This window comes from Centruroides sculpturatus, unplaced genomic scaffold (assembly GCF_000671375.1).
Source record: "Centruroides sculpturatus isolate CEXI.00-Female unplaced genomic scaffold, Cexi_2.0 scaffold626, whole genome shotgun sequence".
Taxonomy (NCBI): domain Eukaryota; kingdom Metazoa; phylum Arthropoda; class Arachnida; order Scorpiones; family Buthidae; genus Centruroides; species Centruroides sculpturatus.
The window spans coordinates 111,171-134,736 of NW_019384860.1; the positions used below are offsets into that span (position 1 = coordinate 111,171).

At 27.4% G+C, this 23,566-nt stretch overlaps 1 protein-coding gene across 1 annotated transcript in view; it reads left to right on the forward strand.

Annotated features, from left to right (window-relative positions):
- LOC111630647 (protein FAM135A-like) overlaps positions 1-23,566 on the forward strand; it is a 114,156-nt gene that overhangs the window by 24,863 nt on the left and 65,727 nt on the right. Inside the window, 8 exon segments of the mRNA XM_023374784.1 lie at positions 3,883-3,962; positions 4,097-4,217; positions 6,241-6,320; positions 8,997-9,055; positions 9,123-9,253; positions 14,707-14,880; positions 17,730-17,832; positions 18,307-18,484. Coding sequence (XP_023230552.1) covers positions 4,132-4,217; positions 6,241-6,320; positions 8,997-9,055; positions 9,123-9,253; positions 14,707-14,880; positions 17,730-17,832; positions 18,307-18,484 — 811 coding nt within the window. The 5' untranslated portion in view covers positions 3,883-3,962; positions 4,097-4,131.

Here is a 23,566-nt window from a genome sequence, read left to right on the forward strand (position 1 = left end):
ATTATATATTTTGACAGCTAGTAAAATTAGAAGTGGCTTGCTCCTGTACATCATACTTTTCCTTTAACAATAGTCATGCCAGTTAACTGCTTTCAGCTGAAAAGTTTTGAATTGGAATAATATGACCTCCTGTTTGCATTGGAAGATCATATATAATTAATCAGGGTCTCCTGTCCCTAAGTTTTCCATATCTGATTTTGATTTTCATCTGTCTAACTCCATTTTTGAGATTAAGGAAGGACGCAGCCAGACAACAGATGGATGCCAGTGGGAATTTATAGGTTTACAATTTTTGAAAATTTCAGCCCAATTGTTCTTGTTCAATTTTCTTAACCTTTCAACAGTGGACTAGTCGGGTATGGTTCTACCCCAGTAGTGGAAAATATATTAGTGGGAAATTTTTAAAGTATTTTTCCACGCATTTTTTCTCATTACTGTTTTGGAAAAATATTTTGTAAACAGTTATGTCTAGTAAAGAAAAATGTTTTTTTATTGTTACATAATTCTCATTTTTTATGTGAATTTTTTTCGCAGTAGTTTTAAGCTAGTTTTTGGCAATACCCCCAAAACAATTTGACGACTGTAGTCATCTCTCACCACTGCCACACGATCGCCTTTGATGACTATAGTCATCGCTCACTGCTGAGTGGTTAATAAGAAGTAAAATTGATTTTACAAAGTGGAAAATAAATTCCATAGGTTTCAAACATGATTTAATAAGAATAATATTAACTGGATTAATTTATCTTTATATCATTTAGCATATGGTAAAATTGATTTTGTTATACATTTTACATAATGTTTCAGTTTTCAAGAACCTATTATTAATGTTAAGTGAGAACTTTCTGTATAAAAGTAACAAATAAGTGCTGTTAAACTTATTTTTAGTAATGACTGACACATTTTCTTATTAAAAATAATTTTTTTTTATAATATAAATTTTCCAAATTTCTTTTACTAAATAAAACTTTATATCTAAGAAAAATGAAAATGTTTTTAAAATGAAACAAATTAGAATAATATAATCAACTTTCAATTTCAAAATAAACTTCATTAAAAAAAATTTATTGCTTTACATTTTATTTATTTATTATTTATTATATTGTACTCATCAACTTAATTCAAAATAAATAAATAAATATATAAATTAGTACTTTAGAATTTCTTTCTTAAATTCATATTTTTCCAAATTAAAAAATAATTTAATTTTTTGTTCATTTATGTATGTTATAATGAAAAATGAAGCATAATATCATACGAGATATTTTGCAGAGAATAATGAAATATGATTCCAAACAATGTTACAGTTTTAATTAGAAAGTTTGAAGTCTTATTAGAAGAAGTTTTTTCTTTTTATAAATTGTTATTTAGGATGCAAGATATAAAGTTTTAATACTGACTATAGTAACATATACAACAACCTGATTCAGTCAATTTTGCCAAATGATCTTCTGGATTATTTATCGAGCTATAAGGCTAATTTAATTAATAATTACCATATTTCCACACATATAGGAGCATACTCATATCTGTGTATAAGAGCATTCTTTATAGATGAGGCAAAATGGCACTATAGTCTGCAAAGTATAGTACCTAAAAAAGAGTTTTATAGCTTTTGAAGCTTTTTTGTTTTTTTATTTTTTTTATTTTTTACCAGATGTCCCTGAATGATTATTGTATTAATATCTTTACATTTAATTTACAGTGACATATCAGTACAATTCTTTTGTAACCCAAAACAAGCTGGCACACATAAGTGCATGCTCTTATATGGAAAGTCTGCACTTACAAGTGATGCAGGACATGTGTTTCAAAAATGCAAAACAAAGTAGTTTTCACATATAAGAGTATGCTCTTATCTTCATAGAAATACAATAGATAAAAATTAATTTATTTCAAATTAATATTATAATTTAAATTTAGAATATTCTGGAAGACGGTGAGTGACCAGTATTGTTCATCTAAATTGATTATTTAATTAATAGTTCTAAATCTTCCCATAGCTGGTTATATACTAGTAAATAATACAAACAAAACCTTAAAAAATATACCAGTAAATATTAATTAATAGTTCTGAATGTGAAGATTGGACAGAGATCTGGGTAGTGTAACTGGCAACTCATTGTAGTTAAGGGTTTGAGTCTCTCTCTAGGCTGATCTTTTCTTCCAGAATATTCTAAATTTAAATTAAAAATTAATTAATTTGTAATTACTAATTAGTAAATTTTTTCTATTGTGAGATGGTGGCCTAACCACTTACCTCTAGCTGAATTTCTTTATATCTAATTATTATATAGCCCAATAAATTATATGGCAGATTGGCAATATTAATATTGATTAAATATTTTGCATATGGATTTCAAGGAAAAATTTTTGTGAAAGTTCTAAGGAGAAACAAGTTTACTGTAGTTAATAATATGATATTTTTGAATTTTAATAGGTAATATATTCTTTATCATATTTAAAGAACCCCATTCAACATTTTCTGGAGAAATATTTAGCAGTCTAAATGGAACCAAATCTGATATGATGACATTTCAGGATATGCAGGTGACATTTTCATTAAAAAAATTTAGTATCAAAACTATAGTCATTTTTGGCACTGCAAACAATGAAAAAGCAGTTTCTTTTACATAAATGGGTTTGGTTAGTGCCAGGCCTGGACTTTATGCAGGCAATAAGTAACGAAAAATTGTTAATCATAAACCCAAAATAATTACTATATGTAATAATGAAAAATTTATTTATTCTTCTAAGCTCGAATATGTACAATAATGAAATAAAGTTAGCAAAAATTCAAAATATAATAATAATGATATTTCATCAAATTCAAAAAAAAAACAAATATATACATGTACAAGAAACTTTTCCTGACACTTGGGGACTTATAAATTAAGTTATAACTATCTTAGAATTATCTCCACAAAACCAACAAGCAAAAATATGAAATGGAGATCTATCAAAAATTCACAAAGAAATCTTACAAATTAACTGTACCTAACCGTCACTATTCTACGTCATCAATGGAACTTGAAAGCCTTGCTTTTACCTCACTCGATTTTTAGCTTCACCTCATTTGATCTTAAGCTTCACCTCGTTTGATCTTAAACTTCACCTCCTTCATATAGTGCAGTTGTGGTGATTTTACATGATTACACCCACTTGATCCTATTTACATACTTAAGTGGCTAACATTCATTAAATTCTAGTAATCTTTCTTTAAGACATGTCATCATCCTTACATTTAATCTTTTATAAATTTTTGTTGTTGTTTTTTGATGACAATCTACTAAATTTGACATAATATTTTTGATACACTAATTAATAATTTAATATTAAACATTTTGAGTTTATTCAGAACATATTAGAAATTGCTTATTCTAAATTAATCTTAACTATTTTAAATTCTATCTAAGCTAAATTAATAACTTATTGATCAATATATAATATAGAAAAATTGTTAAAGAAGAAGAAAAACTTTTTGTAACTGATAAACATTTTTGAGAAGTTACTCATCTTTAAATCTATAATTTTCAGCTATGAAGAAACATGCAAAGTTTTTTAGAAGTAGAGTTTCAATTATGGTACTTTAAATTTATCATTATAGTATATTTTTAAACACTCATCTGAAAGTGTTCTGATTAATGTGTTTTAAATAATAAACATTTTAATCAAAAACTTTTTAAAAATTATATATGTAAATAAAAAATCTTACTGTGTTAAATTATTTAAGTAATTTAAATAATAATATTTTATATATTTTAATATATTACTATATACAATATTTATAATTGCACTTTTATAAGTTAAGCAAACTTTCAGATAAATTATTAGGTTAAATTATAACTATGAAATTTAATTATAAATATGTACATTTTTTAGATTTTTCTGAAGAATATGAATGGCTATTTTTCAAGAATTAGATATTGATTCAGGGACATAAATGGAATTTGGGGCAAAAGGTATAACAGTAGAATATTTATTTTTATAAAAGCAATAATTATTGAATTTTCTAACAGTTAATACTGTATTATTTAAAAAAAAAGGAAAATATGATTAACAAATTCAAAATAATAAAATATTTTTTTATTTTCAGATTTTAATATGTAAATATATTAATGAAATCATATAATGAAAAAAATGGGAGATCTTCAATGTACAGTTGAATTTTGTATTGAGCTTCAAAAATTTATTAATGTAGATCTTTTTCAACGAGGGTGAGTTTTAAATTTTAAATATAATTTTGTTTTTTAAAAAAAACAAGTAAATCAAATATATTTTTTCAAAAAATTATTATTATTATTTTCTAATGAATATTACACTGCTGTTTTGCTCTTAATTGCAAACATTATATTATACTATAGCTTTGTAATTGGAACACTGAAGATATTTTTATGACGACAAAGAAAATAATTAATACTACAAAATGTTTCTTTTATTTTTGTTTTTTTTTAATTCTGTTATTATGAGCTCAAATAAAAGTCTGATAGAAATTCTAAATATCATATCAATTGTGCTATATGTTGGTTGCATCAATACTCATAACTTAAGGAATGTCTTGCAGATGGCAGCATGGTAATATGATGCTATGATGATGAGCTACATGACATCATAGTAGTAGTATAAAGATTGCTGCCTCACTAGAGATAAGCACAAAAGAAGAGCAGTGTTCTGTCATCTTTTTGAGCAGTGAAGAGGTGAATCTATTGAAATTCTTCAATAAATGAAAGTAAAGCAAGGTGATTCATGTGTCACTCTAAATGTATGAGTGAAATAAATAGTTTGAAAATTAATTTGGTGACAAACACTTCTCAACCAGATTGCAAAAGTTGAACACATTTTTATGGAGTATTGTTGAGCGACAGCAAATACTACAGCTGTTCTTCTGGACATCAGTTGTAATTCAGCACACTACATCATCCATAATATGCTCCAATTCCCCACAATGCAGCCACAGCATCTGCCTTCCGAATTGAAATGATATGTTGTTGAAAATTAAGATTATATATATTCAAAGAAACCTCCATTAATGGACACTCTTGAATAGTGGACACCTCTATTTAATGGACATTTGTACCATACAATCCCCAGACTTTTCAAATAGACATCTATAATATTTACTTCTAAATTGCAGATGCCATCATCCATAACCAACCAACCTTACAAAAATGTAAAGTCCTGTTTTCAGTATTCTGAATGAATTAATTACATATGAAATATTTTAAAACAAAAACAAAGAATTAGTTCAAATACTCTTTCAGACAATGAATTTTGACCATAGGCATCAAATAATGACTGGTTTAAAATAGGAATAGGGAAGGAGGGCAGGTTATAAGAAGTTGAACAATATTCTTTACTTGTTAGAGAAATTTAATCTGGTTAAGTTGTCAATCACCACTTATTATACATATCAATGTTATTAAACTTTAGTCTTATTGTTGGAATTAAGCTTATGATACCAAAAAACTATAAACTTTCCTGAAGTTTCATTTGACAGGAATCATAGTATAGTAGTAATGAAAAATAAACTTAACATCATAAATGCGAGAAAATATCTTTGCACATTTTAGAGTGGTCAGCAAATCTCCTTCGTAACATGACCTTTTAGCTTTCATCAAACAAATGCTGTTGTCATAACCGTTTTAACAGCTCTATGGTGTCTAAAGTGTAATTTTTAATAAATTAGTTACTGAAAAACGCAAAAATGTTTGAAAAGTCGCACCTACTTGATAACTACAGAGCAGACAAAGCTCTGTATCAAATTTTATTAGTTGCTTAGATCGTAAATGATGTTATAAATGTAACAATTTCCAATATATTTCTCACTCCTTCAAGTGGCTAGCAAATTGCCTTTATAACTCAACATTCAAACAAGATTCAATTAAAACAAGATTTTTACAGCTGAAAAAAATAAATAATATAGAATATATAATTAAAATATATATACACTATGTATACATTTCAGTATATTTATATTCCTAATGCAAATTTGATGTTTTTGTAATCCAACATATTCTTCACTTTATAATGATCAGGTTAAAATACAATATGGCTGCTGACATATATCTCCGAATAGCAGAAAAACTTCTCAGTCTGATGATGTCTGCTATTTGGAGATTATATTGTATTTATAAAACTATAAAATAAACTGTGTTTGTTTAGTTTTATATAGATAATTAGTTTTTTACAAATATAACAAAATTATTATTTATTTTCATTGAATATTAAATTTATTTTCAGATATTATCAGATCCGTACATCTTTGAGATCATCTCCTAAATTACCTGCTAAAATTGAAGTTACTTTGCCTCGAAATTCATGTATGTTAAAAACAATAAATGTTATAAAATGATTTGATATACATTAATTTATTATATAGTTTTCATATTTATTATTTAATATAAATTTTATGCATTGTATCATTTAATCTTATGAATAATAATTTTCACATTAATAATATATGCTGTTTCAAAATACAGTCAAATCCCATTTATGTTTTTCATGGGAACTGAAAAAAATATCATGTAAGTGAGAAAAATGTACAAGTGAACTAAGAATTTACTTTTGAGTTGATATTAGAGTGGATATAGTTGTCACAAAAATATGATGTGTTACAAATTAACACTGTACAACTGAATTTGTACAGTGTTAATTTGTAGTTTTAGTTGACTATATGTTGTATAATACATTGGAACAACATATAAAAAGAAAAATAAAACAATGTAAAATCAAGTTATTTACTTTTAAAACATTGATCAAGTTTTGTTTGATTTTTGTTTTAATGGACATGTTAGATAGTGGTACAGTATGTGATTGTGATATCAGCTGTCTCCTTTTGCCAAAACTCCACTTTCTTGAAAGAATTATCTTAAAGGTTAGCTAACACTGATTGCAAATAGTGAAAATGAATGAGAAACCAGAAAGCAATTTTTATTTGCTTAATGAAATTGCTGTACCCCAAAACATAGAAAGGAAAAATTTTTAATGTGTTGGACTAGCAGAGAAATTTGCTAAACAGGAAATTTATTGGGGTTATGTATTATTCATTCTGGTTGTTGCATTTGCTGTCAGTTTTGACTAACCTGAAATGAATATATAATTTTCTTTTTCATTTTTTTTAATAATTGCTCTACATTTTTCCACATCAAAGTGAATAATACATAAATGAGAAAAATGTATTTTAGGGTACTAAAAAATATAGTATGACATATAAGTATGAATATGTATAAATAAAAAACATATAACTGAAGTGTTTTATAATGGAGAAGTAATTTCTCCATTATAAAACACTTCAGTTATATGTTTTACAGAAAATATTTAATGTATAATTGTGAAAAATTTACAACTGAGAAGTGTATAAATCAGGTTTGACTGTAGTTAACAAATTTTCTAAATATGAGCATTATTATATATAAACACACTTTAAAGTTTTTTAAGTTGTTATTTTAGACTTTACTTTTCTACTTTCTTTTTGGAATATTTTATGAAAGATTTCGCTTTATGATTTTTATTGAGATTTATTCCAGTCATCTAATACAATAAAACTACATTGACATTTCACTCACTCATTGACATGAATGAATTGAGTAGATGTAGACTTTTTTTTTTTATAGAAAAACAAAATGATACAGCAAAAAATGTTGAGAAAGTTACCAGAAAGAATTTGAAATCTTGGAAAAAGTAAAATATTTTGTGTTGTGCAGTGTCAAAGTTTAACTCTTGCATCATAAAATGTCACAGCATCCAATCTGTCATCATCAGATATACAAATGGTTAAACACCATTGCTTGCTTTTTAAAGATGTTTTTTATTATTTTTATTAATTTGCATATTAAATTAAAGCCCTTGTTTCTTACTATTGATTATTAAATTTTATTTAGTTATTTAATCAATATAAGTTCATGTAAAAAATTATTCTAAATTAAATCATAGATGTGGTGAGCATTGTGAAGCAATGTAAAATGCTGAAACTGGATCTTCAAAGGTGATCAGGGAGCTTCTAGTAGTGAAATAAGAATTAGAACTGAAGAGTTTTGGTATCTGATATTAACAAATCATTATATGAAGAAGTTTAATAATGTTTAATAAGTGATTTATAGTTTAAATCAGCAGTTTTTGAACCAAACATATTAAACTAGTGAATTTTTCAAATATTTACCCAGATACTATTAAAAAATGACTTTACATACAATTTTTTAATTGTAAAAATAAATCAAATAATATAAATAACCTACTAACAAAATCAAAAACAGTATTCTTTACATAAATAATTCAATACACATTATAATAACTACAAAGAGAGAGTAATCAATATGATTATTCTTATTTTTTGTTGTTGAATAATTTTCTGACTGTTGAAACTGAAATAGTGAATTCAAGGCATAGATAAAACTGTTTTCTTTTCTCAATATTAAGAATAAAATGTCTGCTTATACTAAAATGTCTAGGATTATAAAAATCATCATATAATTCCATTAATAATTTCTCTGTGTTTAACTTTTACAGACGAATAAAAATTTTCTATGGTCCAATATACATAGTAACAATATTAGATATTGAAATATATCTGAATATGAATAATTTTTGATTTAAATGTATTTTAAAGTTTTTGACTCCATTAAAACATTTGATTTATTTTTCTATAGAGTAGAATTTTAGTTTTTCTTTTACATTATTGCATAAAATAAATATATTTCTAATATATTACTGTATCTTTTAAAATCTAACATACAATAAAATTATTAAATATCTATAAATATTTTTATTTTTAATAATTTTTAGATATTAAATTAGAAATTATTTACTATTGATGATGTAATTATAATCCAAAAGAATTTGGACTACATTTACATATACCACCTGAATTAATTAAATAAAAAACTGTATATAAAATTATTTACTCAGAGAAAAAACAGAATTATTTTAAGAGAAAACATATACAATAAATATTATTCTTTAGATCAGTTTTTATTTATTGTATTTTTATCTATTTTTAGCTTGTTCACTTACATTTCCTGCCTGTNAAATTTTTGTTCTATTTTATTTATATTCAAATGTTCTTAGCCTGATGATGGCCAACAGATTTGGCTGAAAACATTTGCATTTTCATTAAATTTTCTCAGCAAATTAAGGTGTTACATTTTTTTGATTTACATATGCTGAGTGAGTGTTTTATAAAATAGGTTCGAGAAATTTTACATAAAGCTGATTTCCAGCTTATGGTTGAATTATGGTTTACTGATCAAAATTTTGGGTAAGTTTTTTTTTTATTTTGAAATTATCATAAAAAATATGTATTAAATTCTTTGTTTCAGAATTTTAACACACATACTGTTATATACCATGACACATTTTGTTTTTATATATATTTGTGACATATACAGTGGGTGATTGGTTAATGAACAGTTTGGACTATAAACAAATTGGACAACGAACACTTTCATGAAAGATTTTTATGTTCGAACAATGAACACCTCACAGAAGAAACACAAGAAGCAATGCTGCATTTAAGATTTGTAAAACTATATTTTAATGGCATCTGTACATGGTTTATGGAACAAGACTTTCATAGTTGTATAAATAACCTTTTTTGCACTAGTTAAGTTCTGTTCTCTGAATTTTTGTAAGTACTTTTCTGAACTTCTTATTTAAAAAGTGATAAAATTATGGGGCCTAAAAAGAGTGGAGTGTCAAGAACTGTGTTCACTATAGAAACTAATGGGACATTCCAATTTTCAACACTAAGCACTGATCTCAACATTTGTTAAAAGTCGTTTTTTTTTTTCTTAACGTTGAAGTGGCACTGTTGTCAATGCTGACTCAAGACACTCAGTACTCAACAGATATGTTGACCTCTGCTTTCCAATGGATTATGGGTAATTGGTGTGACATTTGAATGAAATCCATCTTGCTAAGCATTTCGTACTCGTAGTTGGAACGTTGTTGATGATGTCAAATTGTTGGTTTTAACACTCAACACTCATGTTGAAAATTGGAATGTCCCGTAAGCAAGAGATAACAACCAAGGTAGAGAGTGGCAAGTGTCTGATATTGTAGGCAGATGACTTCAACAGATCTACAGTAGATAAAACTTAGCTAAGAAAGATGTAATCAAAAAGACTCAAGCTGATAAAGGAGTAACGAAAATCACATCTGGGAAACAAAGATGTGCTATCCATGAAAGAATGGACAGATTGCTTTTAGTTTGTTATTACATGTAAATAAACATAGTAAGAAAATATAATTATTTATTTATTGTTGTGGATCTCCAGAACGAATTAATCAAATTCCCCAAAAATCTATGGTAAATTGATAATTGGTTAACAAACAATTCGGATAGTGAACACGGTCTTGGAACGGATTATATTCATTAACCAATCACCCACTGTATTTTGTTATGTTATAAATTATGATGTGAATTATTCATTATAAAGTTCATAAAAATCTAGATTTAATTTATATCCCTTTATATAAGCAAAAGAATTCTTCAGTTATCTAAGTATTATTATTATTAACTTTAAATCTTTTAAAAATGATTGAAAGTAGGTATTTTTTTCATAGACTTAAGAACATTATTTTTGAATGCATGTGATACAGTTCAATCATTATATTTTTAATCATGTTTGCATAATAAGTTTAATCGTGTTAAGATTCCACTTGTAGACAAATAAATAAAAATCAACTCCATATGTAAGGGTCACTGACAGCAGATCAAACTGTATTTCAAGAATGATTTTAAACCTTTCCAGAGAAACAAAGACCATGTGATGAGGAAACATGGACACAAGGTCTTTGTTGGGCAATTGGGCAAAACTGAATACTTTTGATTCTTGAATGTTCTCAATTCTTAAATGAGTTTCTGAGAACAGTTCTCAGAAACTCAAAGCAAGAAATGCAACTGAAAAAAATGAAAAAAATTCAAATGAAAAAAATTCATTGTTCATTGTTTAATGAGCAATGAATTTTTTTGAAAACAATGACAGTAAGGAAACACATGTTGTCAATTTGCTTTGTATGGAGTAGTTGGTAACTAACTAGAACTAAGTATTTGAAAGCAAGTTGATTTACATGTTGATAGCTATAGAAATTGAAGTAAACAATTAGAGTATTAAAATTCCTCAAGAAGTCAGATCACAGAATAACAGTTGCTGTGTTATTGTAATGTGATTAGAATTTACATTGGCAGAATGAAACACTAGTTTTTGGTTCTTAAATTGATTTATTTACTGTAGTGTGAGCTCATAAATTATTGCATCTGAGAAGTATTTGATACCTAGCACAAGTTATTGGAAATAACTATTTAGAATGGAATAGTTTTCAATTTTTGTAATTGAATATACCATACTTAGTTGGAATCACTGAATTAAATCTAGTAATAAAACTTTTTCATGTATGTTAAATGATTTTACTATAACAAATAAATATAACTGTGTGACATTTATCTGGTATACTTTAAAGTTAAAAAAGAAGAAGAAAATACTTAAACCTATTCAAAATGGAAACCTGCCAAAATGGAAAAAGTAGTTTAGTATTGTGCAATTTCTGTTTACACAGGTTTTACTTTATAAAAGAATAAGGATAAAGAGTACTGCAAAGAATATATTAACTTTGATGATAGGTTATATACATTTATATAGCCTGTGTGTGTGTATATATATATATTTTTTAGAAAAAGAAATCAAATGTTTTATCAAATAGTGTAAAATTAGTACAATTCAGTACTTTTTATACCAAATAATGTTCATGATTATGCATTCAAAATTATTAAGCAAAATCTTTACATGCCATTACAATATTAGATATATACCCTGTATTATATTTCTTGAATATAACATGGCATACATGAACACTTTTGTATCAAAAAAACATAACACCTTGCTGAGAAAATTAATGAAAATGCAAACGTTTTCAGCCAAATCTGTTGGCCATATAAATAAAATAGAACAAAAATTTTTGTTCTATTTTATTTATATTCAAATGTTCTTAGCCTGATGATGGCCAACAGATTTGGCTGAAAACATTTGCATTTTCATTAAATTTTCTCAGCAAATTAAGGTGTTACATTTTTTTGATTTACATATGCTGAGTGAGTGTACTTCACTTTTGTATCCATTTTCACATAAATTCAGATATTTAAAATTGTATTATTCTAATTTATGAATTTATTATTTAATTCAAGACATTGTATTTGTTTATTTTTCTATTATTATTATTTATTTATTTATTTATTTCATCATTATCCTCAGAAAGGATTGAATTATGTTCTATGAATTTTTTTCTCAAAAATTGGCACAAATCGTAGAATAAGTCCTGCACGTATGAACTATTTACTACTTTATCATAGATGTTCTGGGATCATATTGTAGAGTATCATTTGGAGCAGTTTCATTTTATTACTTACTTGAATCCTGTTTAAGGAATGAAATCATTTTTGATCAGAAAGAATTCTGCTTTAGACTGAGTTGACAAAAGTTAGAGTTCTTATCTAGAGGTATTTTGAATTAATCTTTTCAGTTTTCCATTATTATTTATTTCATTTTATTATACAGTAGAGCGTCATTTATCTGAATCAATTGGGGACTGGGGTTGTTCGGATAACTTATTTTTTGGATAACCAATTACATACAAAAAAAATATATTAACCTATCCCATGTTGAAATTTTTCTTCATTGCATGTTGCTTTGCATTGAATTTTCGTCAATGTTAAGCCTAACATAAACTTTTTAAAATAATAATCGTGGCTATTGTATTGTTAAAAATTATTTCTTTATTTTTTACAAACAAAATAAGTATCTTGAAAAATATAAAAACAAAAAAAAAATTATACTTTAGAAGTTACTCTAATATCAAAAACGTTTGATTCAGCATGACACACAGTACTCAGAAAAACACTACACAAAAGTGTCAGTGCTGCCAGCTAAAACACACACACACACTAACAAAAAAATATTGGAGTAGCCCAAGATATAGCCAAAGATTGCAGTGCTACAGCACTAGTGAAAATTTAAATTTGCCAATTGGAATGCTTTCAGTTAACCGACATTTTGGATAACTGGCTTTCGGATAAATGACACTCTACTGTATTATCATACTAATATCATAGAAATGAAATATTTTTTCATCCCAGAAAAACTGATCTGTTATTAATGGGTCAGATATACAAACAGACTATTTTCTAGTCCAAAAGTGTATTAGTATTATACTGTTGTTTGAAATCCTTAGAAGTTCTATTTCACTATATTAATGATTTCTTATCAAGGATTAAAATTTTAAACTAGAAAACCATCTGTAGAATGGTTAGGAAATTATTCAATCAATCCATTACTTTGGGCAATGGTGCCCAAACTTTTTGATTGGTGAGCAAAATTGTGCATAAGTAATAAGTAGGCAGACCATAAATATTCTGTAATATCATGTATACAAAAATTAGCTTATTTCTATCATTTATAAGTGATGTATCAGATGTGTTTATAGGCCAGATTAATGTGTGCCCAAATTTGGTTTGGGCACACATTAATCTGTCTTAGGGAATTAATTAATTAACTGGCTTAGGGAATTAATTAAATTGAGGGATGCTATATTAATACTCTCAGTAGGATCCTGAATACTTCTCAGAATATTCTGGATTCTACTAAGAGTATTAATATCACATTTCTGGAAATGACTCCAATAATAATTATTGGAGTCATTTCCAGAAATGTGGTAAACTGATACAAGAGATAGGAGATATATGTAAAAAAAATTGTTTTATTTGCTAGCAACTTTTTTTGACTTGCATACTCCTTGGTAGCTTGTTTTTCTAAAATGTACCTCTTACATTAGAAAAATGTTTGTACTTTATATAGTTGTATTTTAAACTTGTTGAAACTGTAAATAAATAAAAGTGAAATGGCAAGAAAGGTGCACAGGGCTACTGAATTGACAAAGATTAAAAGGTTATCTGTATAGGTACAAATTTTTAGTGTTTGGTTTATCTACTTTTCTACTTACCCCACACCATTGCTCTTTGAAATTGGTTAATAAAAAAGAAACTAATAATAAATTGTATATATGTATTTAAAACTCAGAAGATCAATTTATTGAATTTAAGTTATGTGATATTGCCAAAGGCCTCTAACACAGAGTTCAAATATTTTTATAGTACATCCACCATTAATAATTTTTCTTTGTGTACCCCTAAACTATCAAGCACATACCCTTAGGGGTATGCATACCCCCAATTGGAAATTTCTACTCTAGATAGTGGATTAATTAATTAATTAAAATAGATTCTCTAAGGACCAATATGAAATGCTTTCAAGGAATTTCAGAACACTTGTTAGAGAATATAAAAAAATAATAATGATAATTTTACTTTGATTATTACTAGATTGATTGATTTTTTTTAATCTTGTTTTTATTGTGTTAGGATATAATTACTTAACTTTGTTGTTTATTTTTTATTTTATTTTTCTGTTTTTAAAGGTGTAAAATACAAACGAAATCATTATACTGCCATATGCTTACAGTACATGCAATTTTATAGATAATTTCAAATTCAAAGTTATAAAAAGCTGTTATAATTTCATTCTGGTATCTTATAATAAATTTCATGTAATTAGTGAACTATTATTATTTAAATTTTTAGCAGATAATTTAATGTACTTTTAATTTTGAATTATATTTTTAAAATTGATTTTAAAATTGATTTTTTAAAATTGATTTTAGTCCTGATCAGCATAACTCCATCCAGTGTGTCAGTACACGTATTTTGCATTTGCACTTTGATCCATCAAGAGGTCTTCATCATCATATACCTGTATTCTTTGATTATTTTCATCTCTGTGCTGTTACAATCACTATACACTCTACTGTTTTGGCTTTATGCCAGCCTTATCTCAGGTTAGTGAAAATTTAAAATTTTATAAATTATAAGAGTAAAGAATGTATATTGTTTAGCCATAACTTCTAAACCAATCAGTTCTGTGGAAAACTTTTGATGCCACTTTTTAACATAATTCTCATCTTTGTCAAGACACACTTGTCATCTCTTTAACCATTTGTTAAAGTACTGTGCAAACTTGTTTTCTGAAGTCCTTCGGAACCACTGCAATACCAAGAGCAGATCTTGACGAATAATGCATACCATAGAATGAATCCTTCAGGTTTACATTTGCAAACCTGAAGGAAACCTGAAACAGCCAGAAATCACTCAGAGCCAGATCTGATGAATGTAGAGAATGTGCAAGATTTTGATTCTCTATCAGAAAATCTCAGACAACTTGAGTTTTGTGCAGCAGAGCATTGTCTCACTGCAAGACAAAATTGGTACACCATTCACGAATCACAGGCAGCAAATGTTTGTCCAGCATATGTTTTGCATACTGACCAGTAATTATATCACAGTTTTCAGGAGAAGTTGCAATGGCAGGATGATCAGAGTGTGGTTCATCTTTGATAGTTTCTTCCGCCTGGAAATTTTTAATCTACTTATGAACTGTGCAGTCAGCGAGATGAGACACCAATTAACTGCTTTTGAATATCAGCTACTTTTTCACCACGAGCAAACAAAAATTTGATGACAGCACGTAGTTTCTGAACAGAAAACTTTGTGCTTTTCGACCACACTCAGAAACAAGTCTGTGAAAAACATGAATTACTCAGCACCTGCTGCTGACACACCAATGGAACTTCATAAGTCAACTAGCAAAGGCTTGTTCAAATTTGTCCCAAGAGGGCATGCTTGCATAGTTTTCTGTGCCCCACTAGAAGGAAACTGTACATAATTCTTGTATGCACCTTGTATATAATCAAACATACCAAAAATAAAGCAAAAAAAAAAAGCACTGAAAATGCACAAGTGTAATACAGGAGATGCTTTCATAGTAAGAGCAAGTGATGACTTGGGCACACAACAGATATTGTTCATGTAGTGAGTGAATTTTTTCACTGCATGTGCAGTATGAATGTAGAAGGATTGTTTGAACTCTAAATTGAATCTCTCTCAAATTTAGCATTTGAACTCTGGAATGTTCAAGATTAGTCGTGATGTACCACTGTAATAATGACAACAACAAAGCAATAAACATGTCATTTCAATATTTGCTTATTCATTTACACTTATACTCCGGAAATGTATACAACAGCAAAAATAATTCAAAAGGACAGTATTAACAAAACAACAAACACCATTTTAAATCCTCCTTAGAAAAGTTGACACTTTTGTTTTAAAGATGGAGGACAAGGCTTAACAGATAAAGTGTGGCCAAAAAGTTGTTTTCCAAATGGGGAAAGGAGACAAATTGCAAATTACAGACAAAAGACACTGTAAATGACTTTAATGACATTTAATGCAGTTGTATGAAGTCAGGTTGAGACTAATGTGAGTATGGAGTGTTTGTACAACACTCCACAGTACTTGTCAACACTCATGTTCAAAGTGTTGTCCACATACTTGAATACAGTGTTGTACGCAATGCAGGACTTTATGTGTCAATGTTGCAAGAGTCATGTGTAATGCTGTGAAAACAGTACCAAGTAGTTATTGCACCTAAAACAGTAAGAACAGTGATTATCCCAATTTGGAAAGCAAATTTTTTTGCCACACTGTATAATAAATCTTTGCAACAAACACATACAGTACAAAAGTATTTCTATCTACAGAAAACAACAAACATCACAATTGGGAACTTTCAAAAAAATTTATTTATTAATAAATAGCAGTCATTATGATAGAATTTTGGTTGAGAAGTGAGAAAATTGCAATAAAGAATTTGAAATTGCAATAGTTAAGCATTAAAAAAAAGTTAAATATATGAATAAAATTATGTGACCTAACACATGATTTCATTGGTTTAATGTCACTAACTTGTAGCATGTAATTGATTAACTATTGACACTGACTCTTGATTTTAAGTTATGAATATGGATGATAAAATGTGAATGTATGAAAAGATTTAAATAATTAAGATCACATTAAAATAATTTATAAAATAAACCTTATTAAAATAAATTCTCTCCTATTTTTTAGTGTGAATACTATGTGTATTTGCTCTTTTATTATTATTATAAGATTAGTTTCCATTCAAAATAACCAAAGACTGCTTCAGAAAAGCCCACTCTAAAAATCTGCCACTTGTGGATTTGTTCATGGTTACATTTTTAAAAAATATTGCTTTGTAGCTGTGGAAATTCATAGATTCAAGACAGCATAGAAAGTAGATCAGTTAATGTCATTCTAACATTTCTAATATTTTAATAAATTTATGTATGTTTTAAGATGTTGAAATTTTAATGATTAATTATTCAAATTGTTCAATTATTTAACGACAAGAATTTATAAATTTTTTTTCTTTAAATTGTTAACATTTTTTTGGATATCTTTTCTGTATATAAGTTTATCATAAAAATTGCAAAATATGGCATCATTTTTACAAATAAATAAATCAATCAATACCAAAAACAAAAATGGTTTTGGTCAAAATTGATTGTTTTCAGCTCAGAATATTTGTTAAATAGATGGTTCTAAGATTTGGTTTATCTGTATATATGCCATTTTTCAGAAAAAATAGTTATTTGAAAATAAAGAAGAAAACTAACAGAAACTGACATTATGAATTTTCAAGTATACTGTTGCTTTCAAATATATAAATTGAATTTAAATTATAATTTTACCCTATAGTTATGACTATTTTTTAAATTAAAATTAATAACTAATAAGTTATAAAATATTTATTGAATATATTTTACAGTTTACAACGGTCTTCAAGACAGTCTCTGGGAGGTGGTAGTCCTCGTTTATCTAATAAAAAACCACATCGTTCAAGTTTAGAAACTGTATTATTTGGAAATCAGGTATTAAAACTATTATGTAATATTACAGGCATACCTTTTCTTTAAGGCAGCTTGTTTTAGAGTGCTTTGCCAGTATGCCATTTTTCAATTACTTTCATCTTTATTTTTGATGCTTGCCTTGCTCCTAAGATGTTTTTGGTTATTTTTATTTATTTTTACTTTTGAATTTGTTTTTTAGGCCTAGTATTATTGTGCACTTAATAATTAATAGTGTAAATGTGTGTTTAGGCTTTTATATGCACTGGCAAGTGAAAGAAAGGTTGTGATTTGCTTTAAGGTAATATTCGTTTTACAGCAGTAGTCTGGAACCTAACCTGTCATATTAGTAAGGTATGCCTGTATATAAAATTTTTGGTTGATAACAAAACTAGAATAGCAATTTTGTGTTGCATTTTGTCTTTTTTTTTTTTTTTTAAATGTATTAATTTTTATTAAAACACGTTAGTTTTTCTATATTTTTTTTCATTTTTTGAGTCATTGCAGGGTTGTACTCCTCAAGTTGGACGAATTATGCCTTCTACTGGAAGATTAAATCGTGCTCGTCTAATACATTGGGAATTATGTAGCCTATTACTTTCTGCTTATACAAGTCTTCAAAAGCGATTAAGTGAATATTTGAAATTACTTCCACCATGGCAACAAATTAAAATAGGTTTATATCAAATTTATATTTAATAAAATACAAAGCTTAAAACAATTTGAGTATATTATATATCAGATTTATTTTACAGCAAAAGCTGATTTAAATCTTTTAGTATGCCATTTTGCATAATTTCTGAATAATTTTACTTTTTCATCTATCAGGTCAACTCATTCACCAGTTGCTTTGTCATAGATGAAATCATATTTAAAAATTCTGTTTCAGTATTAATTTGATTTTGAATATACTATGATTGTTTTCAGCTAATGTGTTATATTTTGCCATATATTACAAATCATTGTCTAAATATAACTGATTAATTTCTATTTGTGAATTATATATTATTATATAAAATATATTATTAGTTTCATGTAATATCTATTTGAACTTGTGTTCAAATAAATGGGAAACAGTTAAAAGGTAGAAATAGGATTTGGAAAATCATTAAATTTTTGAAAATTTTAGGAATTTCAGTTTGAATTTTTAATTAAAAAATTTAAATTTATTTACTTATTTTAAAACTTTTAATGAATATTTTGCAGTCTTTGCAGTTATAAAATAAAATGTTTTAGAATAGGAAATCAAATTATTATTGAATTTTTATTGGATGTTATCTGTAGTTGTTATTAATTTCTATTTAGCCAAGATACATTGTTTGTCATGAAATCTGCATAGTTTCCATGCTGCCTTAGATTACACGAACATTTTGCAGGAAAGTATTAACATTCAACAAAAGAGGCAGGATTCTTAAACTGGAAAATTAAACTAGGGATGTTGATACATGCAGCCTGTCACTATATTGTCTTCTTCTAGTCACACTTCAATTTAAAATATAAGCTTCTCATAAATAATGAGAATCTAGCCCAGTTTTGTTTAGCACTGATGCTTTCCTGCAAGGCAAAAGGGAAACTATAAATTTATGACAACACTATAAAAATATTGACATTCTAAGAAACAACTCCTCAGAAACTGGAATGTTTCGCATGAAGCTGGAAGAAACAACCTTCCTTACTTTTTTAGCAATTATTTTTATTACAACATAAATGCTTTTAGCCTCATTTAGTTTATAGGTATGCTTCAAGCTGTACACTATATCAAACAATCACTGCTTTGGGATGCAGCCAAAATTATGAGAATGGTTTATGATGACTGAAAGTTAAGAATCCTGGAAACACTTGAAATTTTCTGGGCTAAAATCAAAGTAGAATGTATTAATAATAAAGAAAATGAGACATTTTCCCTAACCTGACTATTGTGAATTGACACCTCCCCCAGTGAGACAGCAGCTGATTGAACCAAGTACACATACTTTATTATATCAAATGCACAATGTTATTTGTTCTAGTCATGTTTGGTAACATATCAGTTTTATTTAATTTTATTTCCTAAAATTTTTATTTTTGTTTTGAATTCTGTTTGTTTTAATATTAAAAAAAATCATTTTAAATAATAGAATTTGGAACGTTCAGTTTTCTGTTCAATATAGTTTAAAGACTGAAGCAGGCTCCTAAATGAGGCTGAAAACATTTGTGCTATAATTATTATTGCTAGAAAGAAGTAAGGAAAGTTATTTTCTTGTTTGAAATATTAAGATTTCAGAAGAATTTTACTTCTGTCTTAGTTATGAGAACATTTTAAAAAAATAAATGAATTGAATAGATTTTACATTGATGATATATGTGAGACTATGGGGGCTGAGAGTGTTACTCGTAATCCTTTGGTCTGTCAGGTCGTTAAAACTCACTCAATGAGTCACTGGATGGCTTTTTATAGAATGTCATGGGGATCGCAGGATCCTTCTGATGTCATGACTGACACTAGCTAGGGTAGGAGTTTTGTGCCCTAACTTGCAATGTTACAATCTAGATGTTAAATGGAAGGCTATATTCTATCAAGCAGGGAGGAGTCATGGGTAAGTTTGATTGTAGTGGGGTGAATGTCTGTACTTAACTAACAGAGGGAATCAGACAGGTTAAAAAATAACAAAAAGGATTTAATGAGTAAAATGAAACAAAGAGATACACAAATCAAGATACATAATATAACCTAGTGTAAATCAAGCCTATCTAAACTACACCTCTTAAACAGGAGAAAGAGAGGTTACAATCGATTAAAAATAATGATAGTCCTGCTCCAACTCTCCAGCAGTCATCTCGCATTCTCCATATTTGATCAACAGAGGTATTATAATATAATCATCATCTAATCAGTATGGCAGGTTTGAATTCCGTGGACTGCCTTTCGTTTATGGCATGTTCCTTCTTTCCTTGAACTGCCCCAAACTCGTGAATTTTTCTTCTTTTTTATTCTAAGTTTCCTCCAATCAAATTTTAGTGTTCCGATCATCTGACAAGTCATACATCTGATGCAAGAGACATATGTTCGTCAGATAATTGCAATAAGAACTTTCTAAGGGAAGTTCTACTTTCCTTTCCCACACAAAACAACGATTTTTGGCCTATTTCATAGCTAAAATATTACATAGAAATTATTAATCAAGTGGGAAAATCTAAGACAGTGATAAAAAAAAAAAAAATGAAGAATTTTCGAATACAGTAAGAGCCCATTTAACGTTCCTGGATGACAAAGTACTAAACAAAACAGCGTTAAACAAGATTATTTTAACATAGAGTAAATAGAGAAAGGGGAACACGCAATCAAAGATAAACAGATTTTACTTTAATTTTACATTATTTTATATTAATTTGCATAACAATATATGTTAAATAACACACAAACATATGCACACAGAAATGTAAAGTTCATTTTTTGTGACGAAGGTCCTGGCTTTTCTGAAATTCTTGTTTTTTGTGATAAAGTAGTGTAGTTTCATTTGTCGCTTTTTTCTTTCTTTAAGCAAATGTCAGTAGCAGAAGAGCAAATCCAAAATGTCTCATTTTGCTTTTGCACTCCTTTCAAAATCTGGATCATTCACTACAATTTCATCAATGATTTCGGCTATCGTTACCAAACTTTTACTAAGGAAATCTGTAGAGAAATTCTTTGGGTTCTTCGTTTTCAGAATCACTATTTTCCAGTTCCACATGAATTCCTTGTTCTGCCAGTTCTTGAAGTTCATCATTGATAAGGCTCTCACCAGAAACTTGCAGTAACTTCTCAATATCCTGCTCGTCTATTTCTCCTAGTTTTGCTGTATTGATTAGTTTGACAATTTGGTCAACCTAACGATACAGCGATAGGCTCCTCTCGCAGAGAATTCTTGGATACTTTCAGCCATAAATTCTTCCACACTTTGTTTGTGCATTTATCAGTTACTTAAGTTGATATTGTCTATGGCATCCATGATGATATATTTTTTCCAAAATTGCACAAAACAAACATAAATTTAAGGGAAGTACAGCACTACAATGAATTGCCAGCTTTTTCTGATTGGTTTATGTTCGTAAATAATCATATTATATGTGAATTGATGAAAAGCTGCAATAATTTGAATCAGCGTAAATTTTCAGCTTTTTTTTTAGGCTTCGAGCAGACCACGTTATATTGAGGCAGCGTTAAGTGGGGTTTTACTGTAAATGGCTCTCTGCTCTCGCATTCTTACATATAACTTAATTTAGAAAAATGTGATTGATTTATAAAATTTAACTGATTTTTCTTAATTACTGTATATTTCTGCAGATAAGACGATAGTTGAATCATAAAAAAAAAGCTCCCATAATCTGAGGTCATCCTTTAGGACAGATACAAAAAAAAAATTAGATTGAAATTTATATAAATTAAAATCATTATAAAAAAACGGAAAAACCATCATTATTTACTAGTAGAGAGTAGGGTATATCCACAAAATAGAACAGCCTATATGATGTTTTTTGAATAGTCAAGCCGTCACCCAAATGCCCGAATCAGTACAAATGTTTGCAACAATAGCAAGGCAGTGCTGCCAGATGCAAGAAAATAAAATTTCTTCATTTGAAAAATTACGAATGGGACATAATTTCGTATATGCTATACAGTATTATTATCCAGATGATGATTACTAATCTAAACTAAATTCATAGGCCATTGATAGTTTGGAGGTCGTCGTATGTTTGATGAAAATTTACACCTTGTCTTATCTGAAGGTCATCTTATCTACGGAAATATACGGTATATATATGGTATATATAATAACGTTTTCATAAATTTATAAAAAAATTTAATCTCATGATATTTAAAAGTTGTAATTCTTAAATATGTAATATTAATCAATAATCAAATATAAATAAATATTCTGATGTTTTAATAAAATTCACATTTTTAACTGCCTAATTTTAAAACAATTTATTAATAAATCTAAATATTAATGAAAATCTAAAAAAAGATATGCAAATATTTTAGAATACACTATTTCCAATTTGTATGTGCTGTACTTGTGTATAAATTGTTTTATATGTCATTTTGAAGATTATTTGATGTAGATTAGCCCTATTGCATATATTTTACTATATAATTTTATTTAAAAAAATAATTAAAAGCAAAAATATGTTCAATTTTGTTCTTGCTGTAGTGATGCTCTTCCCTGTCATTCAAACTGTTGAACCTGTCCTCATCCACTATAAAAACACTTTTGAAAATAACTTCTCAAGTTGACATTCTTTCATTGATTTCAGATACTTTTAATTTTATGTTATTAACAGAAAGATTATTGTAAATTAAACTTTGATCAGGAAGACTGATGTCATTTCTTACAAATAAAATGGCACCTAAACGAAGAACTCTTACAGATAGGTGAGAAAGAAACAAAGAACTACATTCAATTAAATGTATTTATTTCTGCATGCAAATTGAGTCCTTACTCTGAAGTTATTTCCTCAAAAATTGTTTTATATGAAATTTTAATGATGATATGTCTTATAAAATTTATTAATATAAATTTATTTGTTTCTTTGTATAAATTTATTTGTTTCTTTGTTTTCCTTATTTATTTGTAATTTTTTTTTACAAAAAATATTTTGCTGTGTAAAACTATTATATTTATAATATCTAACTAAATTTTAAAATTTTCTTTTTTTTGCACTTATATGAAACTAATCATTAAACTTACAATTCTGAAAGGTCCTTCCATTTTTGTTCAAAGATCTCCAAACCAAATCA